Genomic DNA, 12405 nt, shown 5'->3' on the forward strand with positions numbered 1-12405 from the left:
GGCTCGCTATCGTACCATGAATTGAGCTTACACCAATCTTTGAACAACTGAATGAACTTTTCACAATTTTATCGCGGATCTCCCGAGGTCGAGAATTCCGGTAGCGTGAGTGCTACGATTCCCTGTCCCGACGAGGACGACATAATCAGTTTTCCTCAATTTTCTGTGTTCCGGGAACAGTGTCCGAACAGTTAATCCCACTTAAATGACACCATGTTGGAAGAAACGAGGACTAAGCGTACAAAATGGATGCCATGTTTATTACAAAACCCGACCGGATATAACAACGCTGGGGGTATGCTCAGTTAACTTGCGGAAAAACGTTAGTTGCGGAAACTGATCGATGTTGTAATTTAATCCATGACTGTACAGTTTAGCTAACGAATTCCTACAAGGTTCCGGCACCGTCATATGAAGTATACTGCCAGCTATTACTTGAACTTCTTCTCCTCCTGACTTGAACTGCTCCTTTGATCCTAAAAGAAAATGTGAATACATTTCAGAGATACAATCGGTTTGGTTTGGAGAATCGTTGGTCAAAAGTTTTGACCAGAAATTTTCTGGCTCAAAAGTGACAGGGAGGTGCGAAGGATGTTTTGGGGTTTGAAATACACGATTTCCAGATTTTTTATAAGAAAAGTTTGGCTGGTAATTTTTTGGATTGCTTCATTTTACCAGGGATTGTTTTTAACATAAAAAAAAATGGAAAAAATCGCAGTTTAAAATTGTAAAGGTACTTTAAACTGACGTTAAGCTACATATACGATCGTTTTAATATTCACCGGCTGGCTCGCATAACATTGCTTCCGTTCTTGACACTGATTCACATTAACTCACTTCAGGACAAAGTCCTAAATATCTCTGCCGCTACAATATTTATACAACACGCTTTCTATTCCTGTGCGTCGCTAACCTCTACTTGACAATTCTCTTTAGCTGCAATGAGAACATGAATTCTTCCCCCATCGGCCAGCGACCTTTTCCCAATAATTTCGGTGCCGTTTGTTGGAATTACTATTATATCTGTGAAAGTTTATTTCAGATAGTATGATAAATATGTCGCTGGTCTCATATAGAACTGCTACACCGTGCTGACGAGTTCCAATAAGAACGAAACAGCTGTCCACGGTTGCAGCCCTGTTTTGTCGGTTTCTGTCGGGTTGTTGTCTCGCAAAGTCAACTCTTTCACGTAGTATCAGCCTTGCAGTTTGTGTTACAGTTTATTTTTGGCTGATTAGGTCTCTTGTAGATCCTACGTCAACCGACAGCATTATCGTTCGCGGTCCTTTGCAGTTTTCACGTCTACATGATAAATAAACAGACACGTACAATCCATTTTTACTATTTTTCTTCGTTTGTTTTTCAATCTTTTCTCGGTGAATTTTACGGTTCAAAAATTCAGCATGGGATTTTTTGGGTTTTATTTTGGTTCAGTGGATTTTCGGGGTTTCGCTTCAAGTCCGAGGGACTTTTTGGGTGTATTTATGACCTCATTCACATGTCCCCGTCACTTTTAACCCCGAGTAACCCCAGGGGGTTATTCCTGTCCTCTCTCTTGAACATACTACCTCAGATGTAATAAAGAACTGCCAAACTTTGAGATTACCTGGAATTGCCTTACCGACACCTTTGCCTGTATTCAAACATACAGTCGAACCTCCCTTTGCGACCACCTCTTGTAAGCGACCACCTCTTATTAGCGACCATTTTTCCAAAATACCAAAAGCTTTCAAGTCAAATCACTATAGATGGAACCTCTCTTAGGCGACCACCTCTCGTTAGCGGCCACCTCCCGTAAGCGACCACTTTTAGCGATGATTGTTTAAAATTTTCAATTGTTTTTAACCTCCCGTAGTCGACCACTAGACACAATCTGCTGTTTCTCTCACGGGCGGAAATTGACTGTAACATATTGGCCCACATCATTACAGCGGATGCCGTATTAAAATCTCACATCCGGAGCTACCGGAAGTGTCTCCCGACATTGAAACAAATGATAACTAGCCTGTGCTCCCGACATTAAAACAAATGATAACTAGCCTGTGTACAGCCGCCCCCTCCCCTCAGGATTTTTCCTCCCCGATTTTTCCTGAGGGAAGGGGGCGGCTGTACACAGGCTAATGATAATAGATATACATGCACTATAGTATACACTGAAATAAACTTTAATCAGGTTGAATCCCTTATAGGAAAGAAACTCTCTTATCTTGTAAATAGCATGTATGTACATGCGCGACCGGTGATGACTCCCTCAACCTTGTATTATCCAACAGAAAAATTGTGGCAATAAAGAACGTCAACTGGATTAATTATGTAACAAACAACGAAACAAACGCCAAAGTTGTTGATGTGTTACGTTTGAAATGTAACATTGCAAACATGCCGTTTACTGTTTGCTCCTAAATCAGGCAGTCTAAAGAAAAGTTTTTACTTTGGGTTTCGATAAGCACTGGCAAAACAACCTCGTTCCCAGGGTCTCTCCTCTTCACGTCCCAGGGAGCGAGAAAGGAGAAAGTTTTTTTAGCGCTTTGGGTCCGGAAACTGAGGAGCAAATTAAATTAGCAAAAAAAAAAATTCACTTTGACTTGTAGCTTTAAAAAGGTGATTCGGACGCTCGCAAGGTCGTGAAAAATTTGACAATTTATTTTATTTCAAAATTCTTGGTATGGTTTGATAGTCAGCTCTATAAGCCTAATTTGATATAGGGTTTAGGTATCTACAGTTTAAACTGGACGCGCTACATCGCTTAAACGCGAGACACCTCTGAAGGTCCCAGGTAACCGTAAGCGACCACATATCCTTGACATTATGGGTGGTCGCTAACGGGAGGTTCGACTGTATTATTTAAAAAGTCATTAAGGTTAGTCCAAACCTTCGCCGGTGCCTTCCCGGAAAAATTCGTACGCGCGTTGTTTTTTAGGAAACCACCACAATCTATATATTGATAAAAAGCTTATTTAATGCAGGATTCGATAAAATTATAATCTATTTTGGTTATTCCTCTGCTAAGGCGAAGGAAGCCGGTAAACAGTAAAATGACAGAGCGCCATTCCGTCGAATTAATCGGGTATCAAACGTGATCTATGACGAAATGTAGCTGCATAGTGTTAATCACAAATCATCAATCTCTCAAAGGGTGTGAGCATTTCCCCGTATTCCTATTGGTTTTCTTTTAATATATCTGTCAAGTTCCAGTAGAAAAGAATTTACAAACGTGTTGCGTTCCGAGGCCGCCAGGAGGGAAGTATTTGATTTAAAAAAAAAATGCCGATACCCTTTTGTTCCTCGTTGTTCAGTTAACTTTCGGGCCAAATTTCACGAAATTCCGTCAATTCTTCATACCCTATTAATTCATTTGAAGAGGAGGCATCTTGCAGAAATCGCATTGCGAGTTTTCGCCTTCTAAAGATTTAGAAGCATGTCACGCCTTCTCGGGGAATTATGCCAACACCGGGCTCACACTGTGAGCCGCCAGCCAATAACATAGTAGAATCCCTGACGTTTACAGGAGTATTGTTAGTAACATTAGTTGTGGTTACACTTAGCCCTTTTACCCATGGGTAACAAGCATTGTCCCACGGGTAAGGATGTTTTTGTGTGTAACCGCTTTTCCCAGACCGAAACTGCCTTTGGGTTATTTCCATGGATACATCAAAGAGAACAAAAGAACTTCCCATGACAGTTCCTGAACTGAAAAGTACGGTTTATCTGCTCCCTGAGGTGGCTTGGCCAATCATCATGCAGAACGTAGCTAACACAGGAAATCGCCTGCTATGCTCTGAGTTGACCTCTGATACGCTTGGCTAATTTCGCGCTTACTGTACTGGTAGCACAAGGTGATATGGCAGGGTTTCGTACATCACTGTGAGTATTTCTTTCTTTATTTTCACGAGTTCCCTCTTCAGACTATCAGTTACTAAGTTGATCAAGTTGTAATCTTTTTGTTTATCTGTTTATAGGAACGATAGTCAAAACGAAGATTCCTACTACAATGGCCGGGTATTTCTTTGCGCCTTCTTCGCTGTCTTCTCGCAAAAAAACTGTTGGATTGCTATATTTATGGAGGACTGTCGAATAATTAGCACGAGAATCACTGAAATTAAGCTTCCAAGATCTCGACTTAATTGTGTCATGCATGTCGATCTGTACGTTTCCCACCAAACTGCATGCATGGTCGTCATGGTCAGTGTGAAATCATATCTAATTATATTTTTCCCTGAGGGGAGTTCTTTTACTGTGTAACCGCATCCCCAAGGGTAACATGAAACCTGAGCTAAACCGAACCCAAGCCATTTACCCTCCGGAAGGCCCCAAACCCAAGGTGTGTGTAACCACGACTAATAAAAAACTCGCTTGAATTTTTCCAATGAAAATGAAGTTCAAATCGACATTCTATTATACAAGATTGAAAATAGAATATATAAGGCTTTCAATATTAATTAAACTACATTTATGGCATTAAAAGGATAGGAGTTTCCCACTTTTCAAGTTGAATCAGTGAACAGAAGAAGTACGCCTGTGTCTTTTCACTTGTAGCATCGCGTTTTTGAGTTCTCTTTCGAGGAGCTTGTTTACAGCTTTCTCAGGAGCCTTCGTATGTGCAGTCCACGAAGCATTGCTCACTGATCTAGGAAGATTCAAGATACTTAGCACCTTCTGTGCTGCAAAGTGATAAGAAATTGACTTGCCCATTTCCAAAACCACAGCACTCAAACTCGAGTGTAAACAAAAAATGCTAATAAGTTGAAATGAAGCCGTTGCCGCGAAAAGGTCGCTGGGGAGTCCACGCCTTACAGAGAATATGTCACCTTGAAAACTTATTAACTTTTTTACGAAAATACCTTTTTCTCAATGTTCTCGCGCGTGTTTTAAGATTTTAAATAATTTATTTTTGAAAATGTAAGTTTAAGTTATTAACTTTAATTTGATCGAAAAATAAACATTCGGCAAAAAGTAGCCCCTCGAAGGTTTGGAGTAACCTTATAATAGTCATTGGAAATAATTCTTGATGCTCTCTGGTTCAAAAAATTACATGTTTTATTTTCGTGTTTTACTTACGTGCGGCAGAAATATGTCCCCGCTACTATCAGCACCAGCAAGGAAAAAGTTAAAGCTCCAACACAAGCCCAGAACAGAATGCGTAGCACTTCTATAGAAGCAAATGAAATTTTAGTTTAACTTAGGTTAACCTTAGACCCCTCGATTAGTGGGGGCCACTCTCGAATGTTCGATTTGCTTCGCTTCCTGAAAAGAAATAAATCTTCGCCTCGGTTTTGGTTTAAAAATAAGGAGGCGTGCCTCCTGGCCCCTCTTTGCAGAATGAAAGGGCTACCAAGATATTCTTATACCGTTCGATATTAAAGAAGACTTTAAAAGACCAAACCGGGAGAAAAGTGAGCGCGGTATCACCTGCCTAGACGTGATACATTCAAGGGATAAAAAGGAGCATGTCTTCTACTCGAGACTGGATACCACATGACCTCTTGTGTCCCAAATTTAAAACTTGAAACCCTCGTTAAATCGGAAACAAGTGTGTAAAACAATGAGATCAACATACCTTTCTGGTCTTCTCCAGTTGATGCTGAAACTAAATGTGAAAGAACGGAAAACAGGTAAGTGCATTTAATCGTTCACGACGCACTCAATTGAGGGGAAGTACCATGGTCAATAATCAGATAAGCATCTTTCTGTCTCTCGGTACCCATGTCGTTGCCTGTCACTCTATCTATCTGTCTCTATTTCTTTATTATGATTCGCTGAGATTTGCATTTATCCTGTCTTCCTAGTTACAGCCGATCGTCGTTGTGAAAGAATGCGGTTTAAAAATGTCTTGAAAGGTGTCATCTTCCATGATCAAAGCTGGTATTTTTATTTAATCTACAAACGTTTACTAATTACGTTTAAACTGGGAGCTAAAATGTCATTTTGAATGGAGGGCAGATATCAAGGGTGGACAAATACTATAGTAGATATGTCGTACAAAGTCTTACCCAGATTTTTGTGTGAAGATCTGGGTACGTTATAAGCCTGAGTGACGTTCAGTTATAATTCTTTTAATTCTCTTACGTTACGGGTAGAACGAGTTACATTATGTTGGCGCATGCGAACTATCTACTTTAGTATCTTTTAGTACGTTTTGAAGAATTTTCAAACTATTCAACACTGAACTACTGATGAACTGATACGAACTGATGAATAACCAGAAAAACAAAGCATCGCTTGGTACGTTTAACGCCCAAACAAGCAAACATTGCTGGTATAAAACAAAGTTGCTTGGCGAAACCTACCTGTTGAACAGTCTTTCCCTTCAAAGCCTTGGGAACATTTGCAAGAATAATCGTTTATCTTGTTAATGCACTGACCGCCATTTTGGCACGGCGAGACGCTGCACTCATCGATGTCTGAAATGAAACAATCAAGTAACCAGTAACACGAACCCATGCAAAAGACGTTTATCACATGCTAGATTTATTCATTTTTTTCAGTAATCGCATTGGGGAACGCTACATGATCATTAACACTTTATTCCATGTGTTTTATGTTTTTTTTCTTTTGAAAACCTTTTTCCCTGTTTCGTTCTCCATCTGAGAAAACAGAAATTACATTACGTGACTTCGTGAATTCGCTACTGAAAAGAGCTCACAATCATCCATGGCAATAATTATTAATAAAGTGCTACCCGTTGCCCACATTATTTTGTTAACGATCAAGAAAAGCTGAGCAAAAGATGTGCCAAGTAAATGGTTTCGTGAGAATGCCTTCGAACAGTCGCCGGTGACATTTTTGTTTTTCTACAAATTTACAAAGGTCCACTGCCTTCCCCCAGATGTATCCAGCAATAGGCATGAACAAATTTCTAGCCTGTGTTCAGAATCTATTTACGTGTTAATTGGCAAACCGTCCCCGCAGGAAACGAGAGGAATATCATGAGAGAAGATAATGAGCGCTGCTAAAATTGGGTCTGATCATAGGTTAACAAGTTTCAAGATTAGTCGAATTGTTACGGTGAATATTGAATTTTAAGTGGCTTTCTATGCAGCTTTTGGCGATATTTTGACTTACCGTTATTACAGTCCTTCCCAGTGTAACCTGGCATGCAGGTACAGCTGTAGTCATTAGCCAGATCTGTACATGTCCCGCTGTTTTGGCATGGATCCCCAAGGCAGTCATTGATATCTGTATCCAAAGGGAAAAAGCATGTTTAAAAGGACTTCGTGGCGTCGTTTCATTGACAGTCAGCAGGAAAATCCTACCCTTCCTCCTCCTGCTAGTTATAAAAGATCTAAGTCGTGTTAGGCAGTTTGCCGGTATAAAAAAACTGTTAAACCCTTAGTGGGACTTACTTGTACTGCAGTTTCTTCCCGTGAAACCAACGACACAGGAACAAGTGTAATTTAGAACCAAATCAGTGCAACTGGCTCCATTCAGGCAAGGCACTGGAGCACATTCATCAACGTCTGTAATAAGAAATGATTGGTTTTCTTACTATTTTATATGTAAAAGCCAAAGCAACATACACATTGTTTTAGATTTCTACTGGTTGTTTTAATTGCCCACAGGCTCCCCATTCTTTCTTTAAAATGAAATTTACTCGACAGAGTTTTGAGTAAAATTAATCTAAGTTTGTAAAATGTGCTTATTGCTCGTACCGTTGTTCTGGATGGTTACTGTTGTAGACCCATCCTTTATCGTCGTCACATTATCTGACGTGGTCATTGTAATTCGGAAGGTCTCGTTGTTTTCAGGGAAAATATCATCTGAAATGTTCACCGAGATCTCTCCATACCGCTGTCCAGGGATGACAACAACATCTTGATTGATTTGGTAATCAAAATCCATATTGACAACAGCATCACCATTAGTTGAGCGAAACCTGTCGGCAAAGCGTGTGTTGTCAGCAACTTAGTGTTATCCATAAGCGGGGGAACATGTTTCCTCTCTGGGTTGGTGTACGTTACTTTTTGCTGAAGTTTCCAAGTTAGAAATAAATCTAAATGTATCCTTCCCAAATTTTTACTGACAACCACTGTAATGGCAAAATGTATCATAGTAAAGTTTAGCTAAATAAATTCCTTTTCAAATTTCCTGTGCTGCTAGAACTTGGTACTGGGTATCTTCGCACTATCCTTGCCAATCGATATTTTATTTGAAAAGCAAAATCCAGAATTATAGCTGTTTAACTAAAGTTATTTTAAACTTCTGTTCATTATAAAGTTCACGTACATACATTTAGGCCAGTAAGGTGTGATACCAAAATCGGTGGCGCTATGATAGAAGTCGTTAGCTCACTTTCGACCTTAAAGGGGCAGTGTCAACGATTTTTTGTGTCACTTTGAATAGCCAAAAACATATTTGAATCGATGGAATCGTCACAATAATGGTTCAGCTTTGTTGACAATAACCCTAATAATGCACAGAAATTAGTATTAATTATCTTTTGCTGGGGATGGCTAGGATGGAAATTGATTGCAACTTGAAAAAATTGGCCAGTTTTTTCAAGTTCCTCCTGTGTATTGTAGAGACGTCGTCAAAAACTGCTTAGAGTTTGTTCTTCCCCGGATAAATACCTTGATATTTCCTTCTCGGTGCTCCAACAGCAATTTCATGTAAGAAAAGTTTCTTTGTCAAATATTTGAGCCATTTTGACGAAAATATAACAAAATCGCCGTGACAGTGTCCCTTTAAAGCTGCTTTACCTTAGAACAGATGCTATAATGATGTTTCCTTGCCGCTTGAAGGGAGCTGTGAACGTCCCAACGCCTTCGTCAGTGAGAAAGTTCTTCTGGACAAAATTAGCTTCCACCATAGAGGGAGTGACCGCTTTGAAAACAAATGAATACGGTACTATGAAAATCAACAGTCTGATATTTTCCTACTTCTGATCAGTAGACCTGCACTTGTCCTAAAGCTTTATTTCCACTGGACTCTTAAGGGCATTATTCTTTTTTTCATTCTTTTTTTCACTTAACCAATAATCTGACACGTTGCAAACGGTGCAAATAGCCCCCGTCTCATAGATTTAAGGTGTTTTGATACAGTCTTTGAGGGACCATACCTCACTTTCTCAATTTAGTAGTCTTCTCCGATATCGATCGATGTGAAATTTACAGCAATTATTGGTTTTGGATTGACGTTTGTCAGGACTGATATTTTAGTAAAATCGATAGTAAATCGTAAATTTCGTGCGTTCCAGATTTGAATCAGAAAAAACTAATACCAAAATCATGAACTATGGTATATGGTACATCAAATATACAAACACAAAAAAATCTGTATGTTTGATCTTAAATAAATGGCAGAGGCATGTAAAACCATATTGTTTGTATGGTAAAGGTAAATACAAAGCAAAATAAACAACGGTTTCAAAAGATGGTTGGAAAATATTGCCAAAATGTGCCCTGAAGTTATTGTTTGTCGCTACGAAAATGTTAAATTTAATTTTCCCTGCTGCAAACTAGAGAATGAATTTAGTCCTGACATAATTGCGTGCCTAAATATGTTCTCGCAATTTTCAAATTTGCGCGATCAAGATCTTTACCACATATGCTTGGTGATGTGAAGAATTGTTTCCTAAAGTTTTAATTAAAATCTATTTTGCGGAACAATAAATATCAATCTTGACGAACTTCGATTTAAAAGTAATAACTGATATAAGTTTCACAGCGATCGGCATCGGAGAAGACTGCTCCAATACCCAGTTGAAAAAGTGAGGTAGGGTTCCTCAAAAACTGTATCGAGACACGTTTCGCCCGTGCTGTAGTGTAGAAGAGTAAGGGAGGGTGAGAAAGCAAGACAAAACAAGACCTATTCCATTTTAAAATTGAAAGCTGTGCTCTTGATACTTATGTTCAAAGAGGATCCTACATAGGTCCAGTAGACGACCGTTCGGTTTTGAAATAGCAAACCATGTTTTGTTTTGATTTTTTCAGAGTGCTTTGTGAGTTCTATTGAAAACACCCTTCAGACAGACAGACAGACGGACAGACAGACAGACAGACAGACCGACAGAACAACATGTAACTAAGATAGATGGATGGTGATGGTGGTGTCCTGTTTTTCCTCACCTTGTCTTCGAGATTCTTGTTGTAACTGTTGAATTTCCTTCCTTGTTAAGACGCTTCTTATAATCTGAAAATAGCTTACACACGTCACTCTTTTATTTGTCCTGGCAGCTAAAGATACTTTAACACTCTGTCCAGTGTTATTCCAGGCTACTGTTGAGTTAGGATCTGTGATCTTAACACTGTCAAAATACAAGTCAAGTTCTCGAGAAGATTGCGAATATATTATGGCAACATGAACCCATTTGTCTACACCTGGAAATGTTCCTTTCCTCTCAAGAAGACTGGCAGAATTCCCGCCCACAATAGACGCCTGGCCTTCCAGCCGTGACACAGTTCGAGTAATAGTGAACTGTACATGATACAGTCCTTCTGATAAAGGAGCAGAATATAATATGTGGACATCTTCACCTTCAGCCACTGCGCCTTTAACATAGACTAAAAACGAAATAGTAAAACGCTCGCAAATGTTGGAGTCTCCTAAGCATTGATCAGCAAAGTGGCCTAGGATTATTTCATTTGCGGCTGGTATGCAAAGACCGCGGATACCTTCCTTGTAGACTGTGGTGGTACCCACTGGCAGCGGGTTGCTGTTAAATGATAGGTTGTTTAGAGTGTCATAGCCATAAATACGGCTAGCTCCCGTTGGAAACAAATACCACAGATAGGAATCTGGAACAAAATTCATTACAGTGAGTATTGTATGCTCCATGTCATAGAAAACATGATTTTTTTTCCCGGGCAGTAAACATATATTTATTTTCCGCAGAAGTAAGTTAAAGGAATTGAAAGGCTCGGAAGGTTCCCCCTTAATTATTTACCACTGTCACGCCCACGACATGTTATTTTGTGAAAGAAGTTGCCCTGAGATGCTTATGAAGCAAAATTATATACGTTTTGCATAAAGTTCTTAACCACCGACGCTTCCTGTTCCGTGTTATGGTACAGAAAACTTTCAAAAATTGTCATTTCGATGTTTCCGACTTTTTTTGGACAATCGGACAAAGCAAAAATATACACTGTATAATACTTTACGTTAGATACGTTCCTATTGGACATTTTTGATGCACCACACCTTCGTCTTAGGCCCGATTTCTATGATGGGCTTCAATTAGCTCCCATATTACTTCGAGCCAAAAAAAATCCGAGGTGGTTTTACCTTTAGTGCAGTTTTCACCAGTGTACCCTGGGATACAAGTGCAGTTATAGTCATTAACCATGTCGTTACAGCTTCCGTTATTCTGGCATGGGTTTTCAGCGCAATCATCGATATCTGTTAAAAGAATATAAAGCACATAGTCTTGAATACTTCAATCAAAACTGAGAATCATGAGCTAGACAGAGGGAAGGTTAATTTCCTTCATGGTAATATTATCCCTTTTATCACACAGTGTTTAGTGAAAGCATCACTATAGAAAACTACACATTCCACTCGTGAAGTAGTTATAACGAAGCTGGTTATTCCTGTCAAGAAGAATTATCTTCTGTTACTAGACAAACCTAACAGCATAATTCGTTTTGAGAGTTAGTTAACTGTTTGTTTAAAAAAGACGACAACTTACTGATGCTACAATTTTTTCCAGTGTACCCAACTGCGCATGTACAGGTGTAATTGTTAACTTGATCTCTGCAGACGCCTCCGAATAAACATGGATCAGAAGAACAGTCATCTATATCTGCATGTAGTTAACAAGCCAATACATCAAAGATTTATTTTTTTACTGAAAATACACTAGCAGTATGAGGAAGGAGACATCATTCAGAACTCTGTTGAGAATCTTAGGCGTGAATCGTCAACTGCCACTGAAGGGAGAGGGTTAAGAGTTTCCTTCTTCGCAGTTGCACATTCGTAGACAAGAATGGAAGAATGGAGAGCTAGTCTATAGATTTTTTACCATGAATCATAAGGAAAGTGCCGAACGTACCTTGTGAACAGTTCTTTCCTGTATATCCCGGTTGACATGTACAGTGGTAGTCCAGATGAAGGTCATTACACGTGCCGCCATTATCACATGGATTGGAGGCACATTCGTTAATATCTGGGTTAGGAATATTATTAACGATATCGATAAAAACGCTCCTGCAAACTAATATAGCTAGTTATAGAACTTATAAAAGGACTAACCCAATAAGAGGGTGCATTATTATGAAATAAGTAAACGTTTCGTTTTTGTACGGTGAAATTCAAGCAGTCGAATATCAGCTTTTCTTTCTATCTGTATGCCGTTTTGCTGGTGGGACGCTTAACCGGCTTGCAACAAAAACAAATCACATTGCGCCTGGTTAGCTTAGTTGATTTCGCTCCAAACAGCAGTCGAGAGATGTCACGAGTAAGAATCTCGGC

At 39.4% G+C, this 12405-nt stretch overlaps 1 protein-coding gene across 1 annotated transcript in view; it reads right to left on the bottom strand.

Annotated features, from left to right (window-relative positions):
- Window positions 1–233: 233 nt before the first annotated feature.
- Window positions 234–12405, bottom strand: part of LOC146476677 (uncharacterized) — a 33751-nt gene continuing 21579 nt past the window's right edge. The window contains exons 9-20 of the mRNA XM_085114261.1: window positions 11987–12100; window positions 11624–11737; window positions 11221–11334; window positions 10065–10733; window positions 8697–8820; window positions 7650–7873; window positions 7344–7457; window positions 7063–7176; window positions 6288–6401; window positions 5558–5587; window positions 5059–5149; window positions 234–476 (exon numbers count right to left, since the gene is read on the bottom strand). Of these exons, the coding sequence (XP_084970387.1) occupies window positions 389–476; window positions 5059–5149; window positions 5558–5587; window positions 6288–6401; window positions 7063–7176; window positions 7344–7457; window positions 7650–7873; window positions 8697–8820; window positions 10065–10733; window positions 11221–11334; window positions 11624–11737; window positions 11987–12100 (1910 nt within the window). The 3' untranslated portion in view covers window positions 234–388. The remainder of the gene's footprint in view (window positions 477–5058; window positions 5150–5557; window positions 5588–6287; window positions 6402–7062; window positions 7177–7343; window positions 7458–7649; window positions 7874–8696; window positions 8821–10064; window positions 10734–11220; window positions 11335–11623; window positions 11738–11986; window positions 12101–12405) is intronic.

This window comes from Pavona decussata, unplaced genomic scaffold (assembly GCF_977016875.1).
Source record: "Pavona decussata unplaced genomic scaffold, jaPavDecu1.1 SCAFFOLD_75, whole genome shotgun sequence".
Lineage (NCBI taxonomy): Eukaryota > Metazoa > Cnidaria > Anthozoa > Scleractinia > Agariciidae > Pavona > Pavona decussata.